Source organism: Sinocyclocheilus rhinocerous, unplaced genomic scaffold, assembly GCF_001515625.1.
Source record: "Sinocyclocheilus rhinocerous isolate Xijiao unplaced genomic scaffold, SAMN03320098_v1.1 scaffold1111, whole genome shotgun sequence".
Classification (NCBI taxonomy): domain Eukaryota; kingdom Metazoa; phylum Chordata; class Actinopteri; order Cypriniformes; family Cyprinidae; genus Sinocyclocheilus; species Sinocyclocheilus rhinocerous.
Window position 1 is genome coordinate 1,448,365 of NW_015655406.1, and position 21,159 is coordinate 1,469,523.

A 21,159-nucleotide genomic window follows, 5' to 3' on the forward strand; every position below is an offset into this window, starting at 1 on the left:
AGACAGCTAGGTCTTAAATAGGATGAGGTGTAGACCTATAATTGGTAAAGTGTATGGAAAACAGAGCGAGTGCAATTACAGATACGTCCAAGAGCTTTGAAATTGGCTTTCAGGCTTCAATGCAGTCCACTACATAAATGAAAGTTCAGCGTCCAAACATTGCATTCACTAGGCACCAAATGCAGGTAAAATTTGGTGACTATTTCACAGATACTTTCTTTTAATAGAAACTGCAACATAATACATGGTTTAATTAAAATGGATTAATTGATAGTCTAACACACTTGTGCACCTTCTAACAACATTTATCGCAGAGAAAATAATCTAAAAACATTTATTCATTTATTCAGTAGTAACGTCATATTTTATACCATTAATAATAAATAAACAACATTAATATTAATAATAATAACTATTATTATAATAATTTTTATTATTATTGTCAGCACCATTGTAGTTGACATAATCAATTTATAATAAAAGAAAAACAATCTACTAAAGGAAACATGACAGACTTCCAACAACAACAAAAACAATAATGTTATTATTATTATTATTATTATTGTTGTTGTTGTTGTTGTTGTTGTTGTTGTTGTTGTTAAATGGCACAAGAATTGCCTGACTGCTTTAAGACCAAACAGAAGAATCTGCCAGCCGGTCGCATTACAAGCAAACAAAGTAAGTGATTAAACCACCACCATGAAAATATGAGGAACAAAATCATATGTCAGATATAGTTTCAGTTGAGATCTCATATATAAAGCTGCGAGTGACATGCACTGGAGAAAACAGTGGAATAATTGCATTGCCTAAAGGATGAAAATATAGCTTTTATATTAAAAATAATGTAAAATACAATTTTGTGGCCAGTAAGGAAGATTTATGGCCATTAAATGCACCCTCCATTGGCCAGTGCGGCAAACATTTTATATTGGACCTTGTGTGAGTGCATCAAAAACTAAGGATCTATGCCTTCTCCTACAGCTGAGATGAAATCAAACTGCCACGTTGAGGACCTCTCAGTGACAGCATCCATCATTCAATATCTCAACATCTGACAAACGGCAAAGACTTATGGCAGTAAAACTCAAGACACAGAGGAAGAGAGAGAGAGTCTATTAGTCTTTGAGCTAATTTTCACACAGATTGAAATACTGTTGTTTTTATGTGTGCCACACTAATGAGAGTTTCTGCATAAAAAACAGAGCGGGAAGTGGGTTTCAAAGTGCTTCACTTAAAGCAAACTTAACATGTTTTTGAGTTGTCTTTGATTGTCTTTTCTTTCATCTGTTCTTCATAGTCCCACTGTGATTCTTAGCCGTGAGGCCTGAAAACTGGGCTCAGGATCTTTGAGAGCTGGAATCACAGTTTCAACTCTCATTTGAAACAACAGAGAGAAATGCTCAGACAAATGTCGACACTTCAACCTCGTTTTTATAAAGCTTTCTTGCTTTATCTGTGAACGCTGCGGGTTTATGAAAGATTAGACAGTGAGCTAGCAGTGTTAGATTGGGAAGTGGTCCTTCAGGTATAGTGACAATTAAAATCAAATCAAATCAAATATTTTAAGAAATAAAAATATATTTACAATATTAACGGCTAGTGTGATGCCCCATTATTCCCATTAACGTGCGTTGGGTTGTCTGGAATTGACTGAATTGTTGCTTCTAAAGAAACCCTCAGTACTGGTGTGGACACTGTATCCTGCCAAACTTCTGATGCCTTTGACGCTTTGAAGGGCCAGACAGGACCAGCTGCTGTCAGTCCTTTGATGCCTCTATACTTCATCACTGCAGGATCATCTCTAAAGTTCTCAGACTCTAGCACAACTTCACTTGTTTCACAAAGTCCTGGACCTCTCCATCGGACGTTCCACAGCAGTATTTTGAGATCAAACAGCAGAATGTTGCTGTCTAGTATTCTGGTTTGTAACATTCAATTAGAATGACAGAAAAAATACAACTTTAGGATAGGACAGAGGCAACTTCTAGATGTGCATGTTCCACACTAGATTCATCAGTCTGATGAAACTCAGGTTAGGAACCTCAAAGGCATTTCTCAGATAAACTGTCAAAAATTAAAATACGGTGCAAAAATACCTTGACAAATACACCAACTTCTTCTGGGGTACCTTATCTACCATATTATATATATATATATATATATATATGAACTGAGAATTGTCTACATGGTAAATGAGCAATGTGATGCAAAGAAAATTTCTTCCATTATAATCAAGAAAACGGTCTATACTGCAAGCAGCACTACATATACTCAATGCATGCAATTACATAAACTGAAAAAAAGAAATGCTTAATATTAAAAACAGGTGCTAATATGCAGATAGAAGGTACAAATTTTGTATATATGATGTAAATGAAAAAAAATACTTTTGTTGCTTTTAAAAAATAACTATGTTGTAGAATCATTTTAGAGTCACTTTCTGTGTCTTTGTTTCAATAAAGCATTTATTATTATTTACTCTTACACCATTAGAGTATCCTAGTAAGAAATCAACTGAAGCAAACAGAAATGTCAAACACACTCACTCTACACCTCTTCAGATGTGTCTACTGTAAATCATACTCACTCAACATCAATTTATTTTTGCACAGCAGATGCTGAGACTTTCTCATATGATGCTTGATACCAGGAACCTTCAAGTGTGTAGCAAATCAAATCAGTGATCAAATAAACCAAAAGACTGGAGAAGCACAAACGTCTCAGGTTACGTATGTAACCCTAGTTCCTCGAGGGAACGAGACGCTGCGTCGGAAACGCTAGGGGGAACGCCCTTCAGCGTGACGGGCTCTGAACCTCGTGTGTAATCAGACCAATAGATGGGCGAGACGTCACGGCGGGTGACGTAATGACCAATAACACTCATCGATGGGCTTCAGTCCCCTGACTGCACTCGTCTTTACAGCAAACATGGGATTTATTGTTTAACACATCTGTCATACTTTCTCACATAAAGCGTGTACCTGTAATGAAAGTGACAGCGCATTCAAGATATGCTTTTATCAGTATCTGGGTTCCCTGAGAATCAAATCCACAACCAGTGCTGCCAAAATGCTACCAGAACATTTAGCCTTTTTCACTGCTACTTTCGATTCATCAGACAATTATTAGTAACCACAAAAATGAGGAACATAATTATCCCCAGAAAGTGCACAACTATCTTCGCTTTTCTTCAAAATGGTCATTTAGAGTCTTTCCCCACATATGTGAAATACTATCTGCTGACTGATGACCTAACTGTCTGCTATTAAAATGTTTTGATCCATAGTATAAGTCAAGCCTGTTTTTAAATAAGTGCAATTTTCAGTCATTTATACGACTGTGTACGAAGGCGGCTTGTATTGTGTGCTTTATATGATGAAGAGTAATCTTAGTTGCAAGGGTCATGTTTTTGGCAGGCGGCAGTTTTCCGCGGTCTGTGTCTGTTTGGATTATTTAGAGCATGTCTATCTGGACCACAATGACCACTTGGCCTCTGTTTAGTGAGATGCTGAGGGCGACCCAACAGTATTAATTATTCAATCATGGGCTTTTCATAATTAAACTGGAGAAGCAGTCTGCATTGAGTTTGTGGAGTTTTCATGTGGAATATATGTGTGTGCATGAGCGTATGCTTTGGTTTACACTGGATCCTCTGCAGGCTGAGCGTCTTAATGAGGTTAATTAGCAGATTTAAAGATATGATACAGACAGAAGCGCGTGTGAATAGCAATGAGCGCTCCAGCACTCCATGTTTGGACTGATTTCTGTGGAGAGGAAACAACACAGTCGTACTCGGTCTCACAAACACGCATGCACAGACACTTTAGACTCTTTTATACACCCATTTCAAGTGGGAATTTACTATATTTTCCCTCAAAACTTCATCTGACTCTCCTTTCCCAAACCAAATCAATGCTTTTCCCAGTGGAGAACTGTAGTTGGGAAAAGCTTCTGAAATATAACCGTAATTATAATTATATCCATTAATTACTGAACGGAACAACTGAAACAACGGAACAACATGGCAGCACACTCAACATTAAATACAACAGCACAACTGAAATCATTTCTTGACAATAACAGCATAAATGCTTCCTCTGTGATCAAAAATAAACTCATTTACTTTCAAATGCACTTTTAAATTGTTAAAAGACCAGTGTGCATATGTTAGGTGGTGTGCCTGACCCCTTTATTTAAAAGCAATTAACATAATTACCCCAGCAAAACCTTGATTACTAAGTGCCCCCAACTACTGTACCCATTCATATAAATTATGAAAACAATAGCATTAATTATGAATCACGCTCTGGGCTTTAATCATTCACATCACACTCTGGTCCACATCACACACTCCTTCAATCTTCCGTCAATAATGTGCACTTGTAACACGGGAATAACATGTTCATGCCACACATTGCAGTCTTCTCTCACAATGGATCTGAACAAAGCACCGATGGGCCCATTCCAAATGCATGACCCTCAGAGCCATAAAATGGACACACAAATATTTTATGGCCGTATAGATGGATACACACGCAAATCAGTCACAACATAGATCTGTCAAAGTGACAGCGAGATTCCAGCCGGGGTGAAAAGAAAGGGAAGTGACAAAGGAAGAACGGAGCACAAAGGGAGACATGGAGGAAAAAAGAAGAACAGAGATGGAGATAATGTTAAAGAGGACAAAAATTAAACAATGAGACAAAAATGTAATAGATAGATAGATAGATAGATAGAAAGAAAGAAAGAGAGGGATGAAAGCAGATAAAAAATTAGTTTGAGGGAGGTGACCCTGAAAATTAGAGCCATTAGAAGCCCATCTGTGAAGACCACAGGTAAAACTTCGCCTGCTTTAACCTTAGTGGAAATTCAATTAAAAGCAGGGCAGGAAAAGACAGCAGCCATATGTCTCATGCTCAGATGAGTTCTCCTTACACTTCAGCATGAAGTCATGGGTAGACTGATACACCAACTCTTGAAACCAAAACACCTGCTTTTCACTTCTGTTTAAAACTTAAACAACATGAAGAGATGTGGGTGGATTGCCATCAAGGTCACATTACACACACAGATACATGTCTTCAGAAGTGTATAGAAACATCCGTTTATCTCTGCCTGCTGTTTTTGTCACTTTCTCCTTCAGTCTCAAAGGAGGGAGGCTTTATCGGCTCACTAAATTAGTCTATTGACTGCCTGATGAGCTTGAGAGAAACTTCCTGACTGCCTAAAACAACCTGAAACTGACAGTCATAGTATTAAAAAAAAACACAATGAAGATCTATTCAATTCTCAATTATTTCTCCCAGACACAACTGAGAGCAAATTTTCATTAAAGGTGAAGTATGTAATTCCTGTGTCACTAGCAAAAAATAATGACTGTTTTCAGACAAGTTTCCATGAACACTTACTCTAAAACAGTCAGTCCTGCAACCAAACGCACAATATTAGTTGACTGAAAGTTGTGGCATCAAGCGAATCAGACACTCAAATAAACAGTGTAATGTTTGAAAGCACCACTGAATCACAGTGTTTGCAAGATTTGGAGAACTGTACAGACAAATGGCTTGCTTTAGATTATTCTTTACATTAATTTGGAATAAGAAAACATAATTTTACATCACACAACATTAACAAAAAATGACACATCACATTTGCAATTTTTTACTCTGAGACAGTAATCTCACATGCGAGTTTCAGAAGAGATCTCAACAGTGTCACAAATGCTTCAGATTTGCAGAAAGTCAGAGATCTCCATATGAACTACCAACAACTTATCCGAGCTATATAGCCTACATTCATCTCATAACTTTATACTCTTACTACAGTATATGACAATAATTGTCTAATTTATGTCCCCTAAAGCATTTTAAAACAAACATCTAAGACAAAGTTGATACTTTAAAGAACCATATAACTGAAGCTATAAAAGAGCAGCCTTGAGCAAAAAAATGAGAAATATACAGACTTATACAGTAAAAGAGAGTCTCATTGAAAAGGTTGTAGATTATCATCCATCAAAAATGTCAAACATCTAAACATGCATCTCACACCCACACACACACACACACACACACACACACACACAGACACACACAGCCTTACCTGTCTGTCCTCCAGCTTCCTGTGAGTTCTTCAGCCTGTGAGATGTGAGCAGAAGAAGGGAAGTGAAAAGGAGGATGACAGGGAGCTGAAAGAGAAAGATAACAAAAAGGAGGATGGAGAAAAAGTGTCAAATAATGAGGAAGAGCAAAAAAAAGAGCGCGAGAGAATGACTGATTAATGTGCGTGAAAGACAGATAGAGAATATTATCCCAGTGGGCAGCCCTTGCTGAAGATAAAGTGGCAGAGAGGAGAGAGAGACAGAGAGGTGGGATTGTGTGTGGTGTACAGACACTGGCAGCACTAGCTATCTCTCTCTCGCTCGCTCGTTCGCTCTCTCCCTCTCTCTCTCTCTCTTTCACTCTGCCAACACTCAACTCCCCCTCCACCCCTTCCTCAATCTCATTGTCAAATAATGGATCGGCATTCAAAGCATACCGGACCAGGTTCTAAAGAGTTTAACACTATGATAATCTCATACATATTATCAGATCACAAACGTTTTTTTTGTTAGAATTTGTACAGAAGATGTTGCTAATCTCCTTTAATATCAAAATCACATCCTTAGCGGTGCTAAGTCAAGCTTTACTAATGCTCATAGTTTGGGGTTAATGGTGTTAATGTTAAGTATTAACCTTACTCATCCTGCAATGTTTACACCACAAAAATGTATGATATGGATAATGGATGATCCATCCATCCATCCATGATCTATCTCTCTATCTATCTATCGTTGTGTATTTTCAGACACCTAGTGTAATCTAGGTGTAAATATTTGCTGTGACAGTGATTCACTTGGATTATTATCACAAATTATGTGATGAATCCTGCAGTTCATTTGGTTCAAATTTATTTCGTAATTTGTTAAAAAAAATGTTGCAAACACAAATGTAACCGGAGGGACAAATTACACCACAATGGAATGTTATTACAAACAATACACCAGATTGTACATATACAGACCCCAAAAAAACAATAATAATGAAATTATTTCATTTATTATTATTATTATTCATAAATTGGATAAGAAATAAATATGTAATGCATCAGATGTTCTTATTACTCATTTGTAAATTCTGTAATGGATGCATTTAAGTTTCTGTGTCATGTCAATATTGATTTTTCACCCCTACAGTGGACTTGAAAAACACTCATGAAGAGATCCTGATTCATATCTATATTCTGTACCACAAGCATCCTTATCACTGCCATGTGAAGTGTAAAACCCATCTGCTGGGAGCTTGTCATGCACATGCCAGAACAGTTGCTTATTTCATTCAAATCTCAGAAGGCAAACTCGACAAGGACTGACAAGAAATTATAAAAGTGACTGCTGGCATGCACTTATGGATATGCGCTTACACATCAGTTCCAAGACAATGTTATCTTTAAGTTCCACTTGATGAATGATTGTCTCTCTCAACACTCTTCTAAAGCAGGGATGACCTTAAGATGAACAGCGTTATGAATCTGTTTATCTCACATCACAGCGTCATGTTTGATCAGGCCTGCTGGTGATTATACCGTCTTTATGTAACTCAGAATGTTGTCAGGGAATCGTGCATTTCTCTTACCCAGAACTTCAGACGGACCTTTGCGCATCCATGTGTATCCATGACAACGACACCCTGGAGGTGATGAATTCAGACTAAAGGGCAGAACCCAGAGGCCAAAAAAATTATAATGTAAGAATGTGAGATTCGAAATCCAGTAACAGCTTTTTGCGTACAAGATTACATCTTAGAAACCATCACAGAAAGATTAGTCACGGCTGCTCTTTATCCAGGCACATTAATAAACTCTCTCTCTCTCTCTCTCTGAAGTAGCCTATCAACTGCTGTTTCTGTTTCTCACCTTGACTGACTGTCAATGTTTTTGTGGACTGCATACATAAAAAACAAATACATGAAAACAAATATTTTGATTATAATACTATACTAAAAATGGATAAATATTTTAAATACTTTTGCTTATTGTTATCGTATAGCATATAGTCTACATAGAAAATACCAACCCAGTCTCATGGCAAATACGTACCTGGGGGCACATTTTTGCAAGACGCGAAATACGTACCAATAAGTACATATCACTGCAGTTTCCAAAAAAATGAACACCAGAGGCAGTAACACTCCGACACCTTTTAAATTATTTTCACACGGAGTATGATTTACAGAGTTTCGATTAATAAAGCGTAATTTTCGCACAATTACTTGAAGAGTATTATGTTGTGACTTCAAAACATTTTTAATATACTGGGAGATTTGAAAACTGATGCTTTTGATTATTAGCACCGCACATATCCAGCTTCATATCAAAGGGTTTTCACAGACGATAGGTTTGTTCTGTAGCTCACGGCGTACGGAGACGTACTTGAGAGGCGAGGAGCACCGATTCGAATCCCGTTTAACTACGGTTCAACAAAACAGTTCAAATCTGCTTATAAGGAAGTTAAAATGGCACGGTTGCATCAAAAAATATGTTTTTATATCAGTTTTGCATTTGTTAACACTATCGGGTAGGTTTAGGGTTGGGTTTGGTGTAGGGCATATTTCCAACACGATAGAGCATTAACTTTTAGCGACAGTCCCCGGATATTTGAATTCTGAATCGCCGCAATACGATCCAACACGATAGAGCATTAACTTTTAGCGACAGTCCCCGGATATTTGAATTCTGAATCGCCGCAATACGTACCTGAAGAAACGTAATAAAAACACAGCAATACGTACCTATATCAACGTAATAAAAACGTGCCAGGGTTGACGTATTTAACCCGTGTTTTAGCGCCACTCAGTGGACATTTCTCTTTGAAACTGCGGCGAAACGTGCAGTAAGGTACGTAAAAACGGTGTTGCAGAAAAGGTACGTATTTTTATGAGACTGGGTTGGAAAATACACACTCTCTCCCTCTCTCTCACACACACAAACTTATATTAATATTATACTATAACTAAATCCATTATTTTATATACTTTTGATTATTGTTACTGTATACATATACATATATTGCAGTCTTATTGACTTTGTCATTAAGTTTCAGCTTACCTTCATTTCACACAGGTGTCCTAACAGAGAAACCACAGATGTATTTTCTCACATTTACTGTGTGCAAGTTATTTTTGTCTTCATTTTTTGCAACAGCGTCCTCGTGTGGTGGATATGCAATATAACTGGCAACATATATTCAAAAGCTAACTTTTTACAATGCATGTTGACGCTATATGTGTGTATTTGACAAAATTAAACTGTTTTCCGATTCAAGTGAGACGGAAGAAGTTTACAGACTCTTAGGCTGAGGATTCTTACTTTAAATGATTGGGTTTTGCGCTATCGCGCATCAATGCCATATAAGTCTCTGTTTGATAGAAGTGAGTTAAACGGTGTTGACGTCAGAGGAAGTGTGTAGCTCATTTTTATTGTGGACTCTAGCCTGTCCACTCTGTTCCGCCGCTTTCACTACTGTGCTTACCACGAGATCAGCGTATTTCATAATACAAAGAAAATTATTTTCAAATAATTGTTCTTTTTAAATATATATTAATGTAATTTTTTTTATTAATATACAATAAATGCATGTGAATTTCTTAGATGCTTTGCTTCACATTTTTCTTGTGTAGTCAATTTACAAAAGTTTAAAGAACTATGACTGTGTTATATAAAATATAACACTTGATTACTTAGCACTTAATGTTTCTGATATTTCTTATTTGACGAATGATGTATAATTTTAATAATGTATAATTTAACCACTATTTAAAACAGAATATGATATGACATGGTATGATATATAGTGCCCAAATAAAGTTTGAAAGTTCTGCATAGCTGTGGAGCTGATCAATGTAACCAATCAGAAGTCCAGCCGAGCAGCACGTGACTTTACTCGGAAGAGCAAGCAGAGTGGACAGTCTGTTTTTCAGGAAAACATCTTTGTCTCAGAGAGCAGGGGAAAAAAGTGGAAAAGCAACAGATCCGAGGGGCGTCTTATGTTGTCGAATAAAATCTGAATCGTCTCTCAGGATAAGCTGTGCTGAAGGGGATGCTGGGGGTGTCAGAGATGACGGGCAGGTACGATGTTTTATTTTTAATTGTTGTTACGGAGAAATCTCCAGTCAAAGATGCATCAGATATCTGCAGTTGTATTAAATAATTTATTACCCTTATTCTCATTTTTTTTTCACCCAACTGATTTACTGTTTACTGCCTAACTGCTAGTGTTAAGTATTTGTTTATTATTGAGAGAATAACAATAATATCGTGGATTGCTAGATGAGGGCGGATGCTAAGCTAATTAACCTTCCTAGTGGAGTTTTCCTGGGACACACACACACACACACACACACACACACACACGTCTGGTCAGCTATCCTTGTGGGGACTCTCCATAGGCGTAATGGTTTTTCTACTGTACAGACCGTATATTCTATTGCCCTACACCAACCCTACTCCTAAACCTACCCCTCACAGGAAACTTTCTGCATTTTTAGATTTTCAAAAAACTTCATTCTGTATGATTTATAAGCTTTTGTACCCGTGGGGACCACAATTTAGGTCCCCACCGTGACACGAGTCCCCATGAGTCTGTGTGTAGTCAGGTTTAAGTCCCCACCAGGATATATAAACCTGTACACACACACACACACACACACACAAACACAAACAACTGGAAAGACATTCAACACACCATAAGTGTTTAGATAAGCCCTGTCATACTGTAGTTAACTACCTGTATAATAAGTCTTAGATAAATGTAACTAAATACAATATTTTTTTCTGGAAAACTGTGCTCCTCTTCCATTCCAAACTGATTCGCTGATGTTTTGTGTAGTCTGTGCTGTTGGGAGACATTCCTGAGCTAGATGCTCCCACACACTGTCAGATCCTCAGGGAAATGTGGATATAATCTGCTTCCTGAGATGTTAAGCTCCTTAAAACTCACAATTATCATGTTAGAGATGAAATCAATGTAGAATTTTAAGACACGACCCCATACGGTTTCACTGCTACAAAATATACACTACTGTTGAAAACTGTGGAGTCAGTAACATTTTATTTATTTATTTGGAAATAAATGAATATTTTTATTCAGCAAGGAGGCATTCAATTGATCAAAAGTGATTTCTTGATTCACAGTTGATGGAAATGTATAATTCACAGTTGAAAGGCATTTATCATTTTACAAAAGATTACTATTTCAGATAAATGCTGTTCCTTTGAATGTAATAATAATAATAATAATACATATTTATTGAGCAGCAAATCAGCATATTAGAATGATTTCCGAAGGATCATGTGATACTGAAGACTGGAGTAATAATGCAGAAAATTCAGCTTCGCATCACAGGAATAAATTACATTTGAAAATCAATTCAAATAGAAAGCAGTTATTTCAAATTGAAATAATATTTCACAGTATTACTGTTTTCCTGTATTTGTGATCAAATAAATGCAGCCTTGGTGAGCATAAGAAACTTATAGATTATGTATCATAGACTCCACACTTTTGAGTGTGATTATGTAAATATGAGATTCTGTGTAATATTCAGATTTTCAGTATTTTGATAAATATTTACTAGCATGGCAATGGGGTTCTAAAGTCTTAAGAACGCTGGTGAAAACAATATTCTGATAGAAAAAAATTTTTTTTAACTACATTTGGAGTGAAAAGTTCCATTTTAAAAAATTAACATTACGCCAATTGACAGTGAAATTATTTTTTATATGGTTTGTTCAGGTTTTCAAACTTTAATACCACATTGTATATGCTTCCTAAATGGATGTTGTCATCCTACTAACAGACACACATGCTGTGTTACAGACATAAGCAAGCCTTCAGCGTGCGCACACACACACACACACACAGACAGATGGCACAGCTCCCACTTCCTCACACTGCAGTGTGAGACCTCAACTGTTGCTCTGTGAGCTCTTGCATATGATAAGAACCGACATAAACAATCTCCATCTCTCAAACACACAAATGATCTATTTATAGATCTGCAGTGTGTTAGTACATAAGCAGATCTTCTCTGCTCAACCTCACTTCACCATATTATGGAACACAGCCTTAGAATCATCTGTCTGCTATAACGCCATGACAGCGGTGAAGGGAATGAGGGGAAGTTGTAAAGACGCCCCATCCCCTAGTAGCCACATCACCTGTGATGTCATAGGGGAGAAATGTCTGTGCAGGGAATCACTGAGTCATTTGAGATCACGGCTGGCCATGTAACTAACCACAGGCCACTCCAGGCTAATTCTGTTTGTGTGATGTAAACATTGGTTGCCATCTTGCCTGGTCACTCTTAAATGGAGTAACTTAATATCTTGCAAAGTGCCAGACAGACTACATGGGATTTTTGAATAGAGAAACATCACCTTGAATTACTTTCAAGAGTAGGATGGCAAATGGCAGTACTATAAGATACTGATATTGATGATATTTAATTATATTAAATGAGACACATGCACAACTGAGGAAATTAAATGAGGGTTTGTTTTACACTGTTTATTCAGAATTGAATCCAAAAATGTGTATTAAACTTTGGCTCAGTTCTCTTTATTTTCTAAAGCAATGCCGGTAATTGCAAAATGAGGAATTGAAGATTCAGTATGATTTTTAAATGTTTTTGAAAGAAGTCTCTTATGCTCACCAAGGCTGCATTTATTTGATCAAAAATACAGTAAAAACAGTAATATTGTGAAATATTAAAAGAACAGCTTTTTTTGGTCAATTTAATGCATTCTTGCTAAAGAAACGTAATATAATTGACCCTTGTGTATACTTTTTTTTTTTTTTTAACCATAGATAAACCAAAGCTGGCTCGTAATGCCATGTTACATCTATAAGCTCATGGTAACTGGCTGCTAGTCATTTCTCTTGACTTTGATCTGTTTCTAACAGCAACATGGCCAATGCCCTGGCAAACGCCGCGTGTGAACGGTGTAAAAGCGGATTTGCCCCAGCAGAGAAGATCGTCAACAGCAACGGCGAGCTGTATCACGAACAGTGCTTTGTCTGTGCCCAGTGTTTCCAGCAGTTTCCTGAAGGGCTCTTTTATGAGGTACTTGCATTAAACCTGTCATGTCGCATTTAATCTTGAAGCCTAGTGTTTAAAAGGGTGATACCATAGATTCATTTTCTTTTTGTTTTTCAGTAAATTATAGGAAGACCCTGAGGTCCACTTAGTTAGATTTATTTAGTAATGTACATGAAATATAATAATTAACACAATAATTCTGTTTAAATTATACACAACACTTTGTGTATATTTATATACATACATTCATGACCCTTTTCCACCCTCTCTGATGCTTAGAATTAAATTTACAGTACCTGAGCGCTTCAGAGCAACCTTTTTTTTTAGATAAATATTTTTTTAAACTGGTTGAAGTGTTGAGTTCTGGAAGTTACAGTATGTTTTGTCAGCAGTTGATTGACTTTGAGATGTATTCCCATTGGAGCTGATGTTATGTTTGATTGTCCTCCCTTCTGTCCATAGTTTGAGGGAAGGAAATACTGTGAGCATGATTTCCAGATGTTGTTTGCTCCCTGTTGTCACCAGTGTGGTAAGAGACGCACAAACATATGAACAGGTGATGTTATTGACTGTGCTAATTGTGAATTGTGTCCCTCATATTCCCACAGGAGAGTTTATAATTGGGCGTGTGATTAAGGCCATGAATAACAGCTGGCACCCTGACTGTTTCTGCTGTGTTATCTGCCAAGCCGTGCTCGCCGATGTTGGATTCGTCAAGAACGCCGGCCGGTGAGTTTACAGCCAATGAGGGGTGACCGTGAACATGTGACTGACAGACTGCATACGTTCGGTTGGTCTATGATCAGCTTTTATTGTTCTCATAAGCAATTCTGATTCTTAAAGGGGTCATATGATGCTTTTTTAAAGATCATTATTTTGTGTATTTGGTGTAACAGAATTTTTTAAGTCCTAGGCTGCAAACCAGAATCATACATTGAGATGTTCTTTAGCTCAACTGGTTGCATATGGGACCAACTGTAAATACGAATGAACAGGAAATGGGTCACCATCCAAGTGTTCTGATTGGCTGATATGCACATGTCTGTGTTTTCCAGCCATCTCTGCCGTCCGTGTCATAACCGTGAGAAAGCTCGGGGCCTCGGGAAGTATATCTGTCAGAAGTGTCACGCCATCATTGAGGAACAGCCCCTCATTTTCAAAAATGACCCCTACCATCCCGACCACTTCAACTGCAGTAACTGCGGGTCAGTACAGCACTAAGTGATTTCATCTGCTGTTTCCATTTACTGAAAGTGAAGTGAATTTGAGGTTGTGTGTTTTACAGTAAGGAGCTGACCGCAGATGCTCGTGAGCTAAAAGGGGAACTCTACTGCCTCCCCTGCCATGATAAGATGGGCGTCCCGATCTGTGGAGCCTGCAGGCGTCCTATCGAGGGCCGTGTGGTCAACGCTATGGGCAAACAGTGGCATGTTGAGGTCTGTGTGTTTTGATTTGATTTTTTAAAAATTAGTTCATACAGTGTGTATCATAATATATCTGAATATATATTTAAATAGATCTGGACATAGGATATCGGTTCTGTTTATGAGGCCTTGCAGTCTAATAGACCTGCCATGGTCTATTATGTAGTCTATTATGTATGTAATATTAAAGGGGTCATATGATGCGATTTAAATTTTTCCTTTCTCTTTGGAGTGTTACAAGCTCTTGGTGCATAAAGAAGATCGAAGAAATGTTTCTTGAGCAAATAAGCATTTCAGAATGTTTTCTGAAGGATCATGACACTAAAGACTGGAAATTCAGATTTACCATTACAGAAAAAAAATTACATTTTAAAATATATTACAGTAGAAAACACTTATTTTAAAACATTTTAAAAACTCTTGAATGATGTAGTGTTTAATTGAACTGCATGCTCACAGCTTGTGTGTTTGTTTGTCTCTACAGCATTTTGTCTGTGCCAAGTGCGAGAAGCCTTTCCTGGGACACCGTCATTACGAGAGAAAAGGACTTGCTTACTGCGAGACTCACTACAACCAGGTAACACATGCCTGACTCCTCTTTCAAAGCCCCTTGTGATCCAAATAAAACAAAATAAAATAATTAAACTTTCAGCTTTTTATGTGAGACTAAGCAAGCTTTTCCACTGCATGGTACGGCTCGGTACGGTTCACTTTTGAGGGGTTTTCCACTGAGTACAGTACCTGGCACCTGGTACTTTTTTAGTACCACCTCGGTTGAGGTTCCAAGTGAACCGTACCATTACCAAAACGTGACGTGTAAACTCTGCTGATCACGGATTGGCCGGAGAGAATCGTCACTACCTGTGTCACTGAACTTGCGACACAAACAATAATCATCTGTTCTGTCTGTTTGCAGCTCTTTGGTGATGTTTGTTACCATTGCAACCGTGTGATCGAAGGAGATGGTAATCACTGTTTAATTGACATGATATTGACATTTAGTTCCAACCTTTAATGCTTCGATGCTTTGATGTGCAGTTGTTATTGCTCCGGGTACTGCTGTCGTGAGTTGTGTTAAGTTGTGTTTGTGTTTTCTGTCAGTGGTGTCGGCTCTGAATAAGGCTTGGTGTGTGAATTGCTTCTCGTGCTCGACTTGTAACACCAAGCTCACCCTCAAGTAAGTGATTTTACACATACATACTCATCCTATATCACAATCTGTCCCCTGTCCCTTTTCTGTTAGCGACTGTTTGGTTGCTGTGTTTAAATTTGTGCAGAAGTGTCTTTAAATTGGGTCTCAGGGCTGCTGTGATGTTCTTCTTTGGATCATTACTAACCTTTCTCTCTAGCTAACTATTTTATTCTCTACTTCTGTCCCATTCGATTCTCTCCTTCGCTCTCTAATGCTAGCACATTTATCTTCCTCTCTCCTGCTTCAAACCCATTCCTCTTCCAATTTTCCATTCAATTTTCCCTCCTTTTCGCTTGTTTCTCCGCTTTCCTCCTTCATTGTTCCTGACGGTGGCCCTGCAGGGACAGGTTTGTGGAAGTGGACCTGAAGCCAGTGTGTAAACACTGTTACGAACGCCTGCCGGAAGAGCTGAAGCGGCGTTTGGCCAAACGTGAACACGACTCTCGCGAACGGCGAAAGAAAGTCATCGCCGTCTGTCTGTAACCCTTTTCTCTCTTTTTTCCTTCTTCATGCTCATCTGCTTCACTCGTTCATTATCATTGGTTAGTGTCTTCAGCCTCACCATGTATTTATTTTTCAGCAACTTTTTCCCGTACCAACTCTTTCCTGTATTTTTTATTATTATTGCTTATTTAATTATGCACTCTCATTTTCCCCCAATTATGCATTTCCCCCAATATAGAGGCTAAATATACCTGTACAATCATCTAATGCTCACTTAATCTTAGAAAACACTAGTATTTTAATAACACTGTTCAAAATCAATATAAAATTTTCAATCTTTCCATTATACTTCAATTGTAGCGAATGATTTTTTTGTCATTAATTGTCTTTCGTTTTTATTGTAGTTATTAACATGTGAAAATCAAATAAAAATTAAAATCAGCCATTTATTGGTTATCAGCCATAATGTCAAAATAATTATGTGGTTATTGTTATCAACAAGAATTTTAATATTGATACATAACTGTTCAATTCATCATTATCATATTCTTAATGTTTTATGTTTTTTCATACATTTGGTCACTCGTAGACCCAATGCATGACACTGCCTTCAAAGTTTTTATTAAAAATAAGCACCTATGATAAACATGAATGTATGTAAGTGCTAAAACCTTCAATTATAGTATTTAATATTTTGAATTAGCTTGTATTTTAATATTTTCAGTTATTATTTTAGTTTAAGTAATTTTATCTTGTGCTTTTGTCATTTTTATTCTTTTAAATATTTATATTTTTATCTGCAATTTATTTTAATATTTTTTTGGGGCAATTTTGGTAATTTTAGTACTTAAACCTAAATTTATTTTATTTCAATTTTTTGTGTTCATTTTATTTCAGCTTTATTTCTATTATAAAAAATGATTTTTAATAGTTTTAGTTGGAATGGGATGCATACTTGTAGACTATATTTCTGGCCTAAATGGCATTTTACAATGACAAAATTTTTGTTTTAGGAACAAGTTTGTGGAGTTTGACATGAAGCCGGTGTGTAAGAAATGTTACGAGAAGTTTCCTCTGGAGCTGAAGAAGAGACTTAAGAAGCTGGCAGAGACCGTGGGCCGCAAGTAGATCTCCCCTCCCACAGGGGGAGCCAAAGGATGGTCAATGTTACATCTATGGTGCTTAAAGAATGAACAGAGACCAAACTAAATCTGGACTGCTTATGATCTTGGATTAGTCGTCACTTGTGTCTTACTTTTGTTGTCGTAAACTTTACATTTGTTTTTCTGTGACAGAAAGTAGCCAGCAGATTTTCTTTGGTCTCACATCAACAGATGTTCTTGTGTCTTAACACACTGCAACCAAAACCAAACAAAATACTTTTATATTGTTTATTGATATATATATATGTACTTGCATGTTTATAAAGATAATGCTAGTTTGTATTCACGCTGTTCAGAGTAATTATTCCGCACTTTTTTTGCTTCATATGCAATGCCACAGCTTTTTCTCAAGGCTGAACCCCTTTCTGTGTCTGACCCAAGGCCTGGCTTTGATATATTGATCTGAGAGTTGTATTTGGTATTTAATGTATGCTCAAGCCTCACATTTTTCTGTCAGACGGGGGATCAAAAGTTAATGCATGATGTAATGAGCCTGGAGGAACATGGTAAGCTCTAAACCCTTCTCTCGACTGAAAGTGCTCAGGCTGTCTAATCTCCTTCCCAGCTTAAATTATCTAGCTTTATTAAAGCCCTCACTGTGTTCTGGAAATATTCGATAAATTAGACCACTTGTATATCCTCTGAGAGGTGTATGAGTAGAGAGGTTTATGTTGACTGTCTTGCATCATAACATCCTCGTCTTTTTCATTTTGTTTTAAAAGTTCAGTTTTATGACATGCCTGTCTTATTTTTCTGGAGAAAAATGCCTTTGGTAATATCCAAATATAATGAAATTGTGCTTTGTATATTGTTTATCTGCATTGACAGCAATTATTTCTGTAACAATTGACTGAACTTAAACATGATTCGACTGTCCTTGATTTCATAATTTGTTTTTAAGTATGAAAGGCATTTTAAAAAATGTAAGTTTTAACTTCACTGTATTTCTACTTGCATTAATTCACATTATTATATTTTGTTTATTATACATCTAGCTATTTGCTAGGTTTTTTTTTTTTACAGTCAGACATTTCATTGTAATTAAAATAAATGTTTAAAGCGATAGCAAAACTACTTCATCACAGTCTGCATTAATTGAATTGCATTTTGGCAAAATATGTATTAATATGCTTGTTGACAGCTTTTAAATAATGAATCTCACTATGTTCTGTATGAAACATCAAAATATATTAATAAAGTATGCACTATTTCTGATGTCTTCACATTTTCTTTATAATAATTTTTTTAAGGCAATGTCTATTAAGGTTATTAATATGCTAGTGTACTCATAAAAATGTGCAAAACTCTTTTAGCAGATATTTGTATTTAAACAACCTACATGAGTTCACAGTCAACAATCTATAAAATATTGCATTTTAATAAAATGCAAAAACGCAATAGTAAAATTGTAATGGGGGCAAAATTCACTGTAAAAGTGCCATAAAATAGTTTATAAGACATGCAATATTCTAAGTTATCTGAACTGCATGAAATAAGAGACCAATGCATCATTTAGTACAAACCAATATCATATTTTGTTTCACATAGGAAAGAAAGTCAGGCGAGTTTGGAACAACAAGGGGGTGTTAATGATGACTAAACTCACTTTTAAATGAATTATTCCTTTGAGGTGGCGCTTCTTTGGGAATTTGTCACCAGGTGGCGCTGCTACACTGGACCAGAATCTTCTAGCTGAAAGTTGCATTTCCTTTGGAAAAGACCCTCAATCCTCCTCTAACATCTTCAATACTCGGTCTGTCTCTTCCTTCTCTAGTTTTCCTTTAGCATTGCACTGAGTGGAAGTGCAACATGGTTCAATTGTTTCATTCTAAAGACTGGGAGAACAGAAAAGAGAAGCAACGCATATAAACGCTCCGAAGTGGATTGGATTGAATAAACAACTACTCAGTGTCACTGAACCGATGAACAGACTCGCCGTCTTACCCTCTAAAGCTGAGCTTCTAAGCACGAATGAAACAATACATCTGATTCCATTATTGTGGTTCAATAGCAGAAGTGAGAACGGTAGAAAAATATTATCTGGGTGTCGCCTCGCCTCTGTCATAATTTACAATGGCGGTAATTTACATTCAGCCGCGCTAATTTCTGTGCTCTCGAGGGCTGCAGCAATTCGTCTTTTCCCTGAAAGCATCTCTTCCTCTGTGGAGTCTTTTCAACTGAAGCGAAAGAAGGAAATGGCAAAGAACAATGAGACACACATTCAAAAAGTTCTCAAAGAGAGCAATTGAAGTGGCTGGATTTGACAAGTTAGTTTCCTCAATGATAATCTTCAACAAAACATAACGTCACATGGCAGGGCTGTAAACTCCACAGACATGTCCTCCTCAGTATTTAGATTTCAATTGTTATATATATATATATATATATATATATATATATATTCCCGTCAAGTTGTCGTTTCACTTACTGGATCGCTACAATATATATATATATATATATATATGGTAAACGACATTTCAGACATCTTGGCTTTCATTAAAACCTATAGGTTAATTGAGTGAATTAAAAAAGTATAAGTCTCCCAAAAGTATAATAAGAAACCATTGATGCTTTTGGGAACGGCAGCCCAGAACAATGAGGACAGGAAAAACATATATATGTTTGAGTTATTTCACAATAAACCAATTGAAATGGTATGTTCTATTCTGTAATGTTAGTATAAATCACACACTCTCAGAATAAAAAGGTTGCATTTTATGTGTGCAACAGCCTTTCACGGGCAGTCCCTTATGGAAATTAACCATGGTTTTACTGTAGTTCAACTATAGTATTTGTAGATTTCCATGGTTTCCACTACAATAAACATATTTTAACCATGTGTAAACAAAAATATAACCTAATAAGTTGCAATTAAGGCGTACTGACTGTTTAAATGCATTTCAAATATAAAGTTACGTGGATATCATTAAGACCCGTTCACACCAAGCACGATAACTATAAAGATAACGATAAAGATATAGTTCTAAAAATCGTTCTCAATATTAAAGAATAGCATAGTTCACACCACAACTATAACGATAACGATACAGAGGAATTATATCGTTGTGATCACTTTCAAAAAGATTTTTTTCCAGCTGATGAACGATAAAACACTGACAGCCAATCAGAATCGATCCTGCCATAATGAGCTCAAGAATTTAAAGCGGCAGACGCATGTGCGCTTAGAATAAACAGACAATATCATTCGCTGGTATGGATGCTAATATCGTTATCTTTATAGTTATCTTTATAGTTATCGTTCTTGGTGTGAACGGGGCTTTACTCTTAGTAATTTAATAATTTATTAAATTTCATAATTTAAAAGTTCAGTTTGGGGGTATCGTATCGACGATACTGGCCTTTACCGGTATTGTATCGAAAACAAAATAAGTGGTATCACCCATCCCTAGTGCACATATCAAGGTCTCTCACATATGAGAAGAGTCTCTTTGACAGGGGTAGGGCGTGGCCTCAAAATTAAAGGTGAATGACGCAACATAACGCCAGCAGGGGTCACTCTTACTTCATTACATAAATAATAAACAGTTAATTTTTGCTTAAATACATAGTAGATGGAACAGTTTTGACGCTATATTATTGATTTTTTATGTTGCTATGGGTGTTGCACAGTGATACACAGAACCGTTGGGTGAAGCGGTCATAGCCGTGCTTTATTGCGAATAAACAACCTGGTCTCATGTTTATACGTAGGTATTAATACGTAACATTTACAAGTACAAAACGTACATTTTTGTACGTTTTTATTAATGCTAAAACGTACAATCGTCAATTATTCC

At 36.7% G+C, this 21,159-nt stretch overlaps 1 protein-coding gene across 3 annotated transcripts; it reads left to right on the forward strand.

The window, feature by feature from the left end:
* The first annotated feature begins 9,987 nt into the window (after positions 1-9,987).
* On the forward strand, positions 9,988-18,263 carry LOC107718219 (LIM and senescent cell antigen-like-containing domain protein 1). 3 transcript variants are annotated; one of them, XM_016525213.1, is made up of 11 exons: positions 9,988-10,167; positions 13,004-13,163; positions 13,602-13,668; positions 13,748-13,868; positions 14,195-14,344; positions 14,425-14,575; positions 15,048-15,140; positions 15,480-15,528; positions 15,665-15,740; positions 16,097-16,230; positions 17,213-17,289. In XM_016525213.1, coding segments are annotated over exons 1-11 (1,032 nt in total). In that variant the 5' UTR covers positions 9,988-10,138; the 3' UTR covers positions 17,215-17,289. The 3 variants fall into 3 exon arrangements, with proteins under 3 accessions (XP_016380699.1, XP_016380698.1, XP_016380700.1); XM_016525212.1 differs by lacking the exon at positions 17,213-17,289 and having other exon boundaries at positions 9,989-10,167; positions 16,097-16,238; XM_016525214.1 differs by lacking the exon at positions 16,097-16,230 and having other exon boundaries at positions 10,000-10,167; positions 17,213-18,263.
* Positions 18,264-21,159: the final 2,896 nt, after the last annotated feature.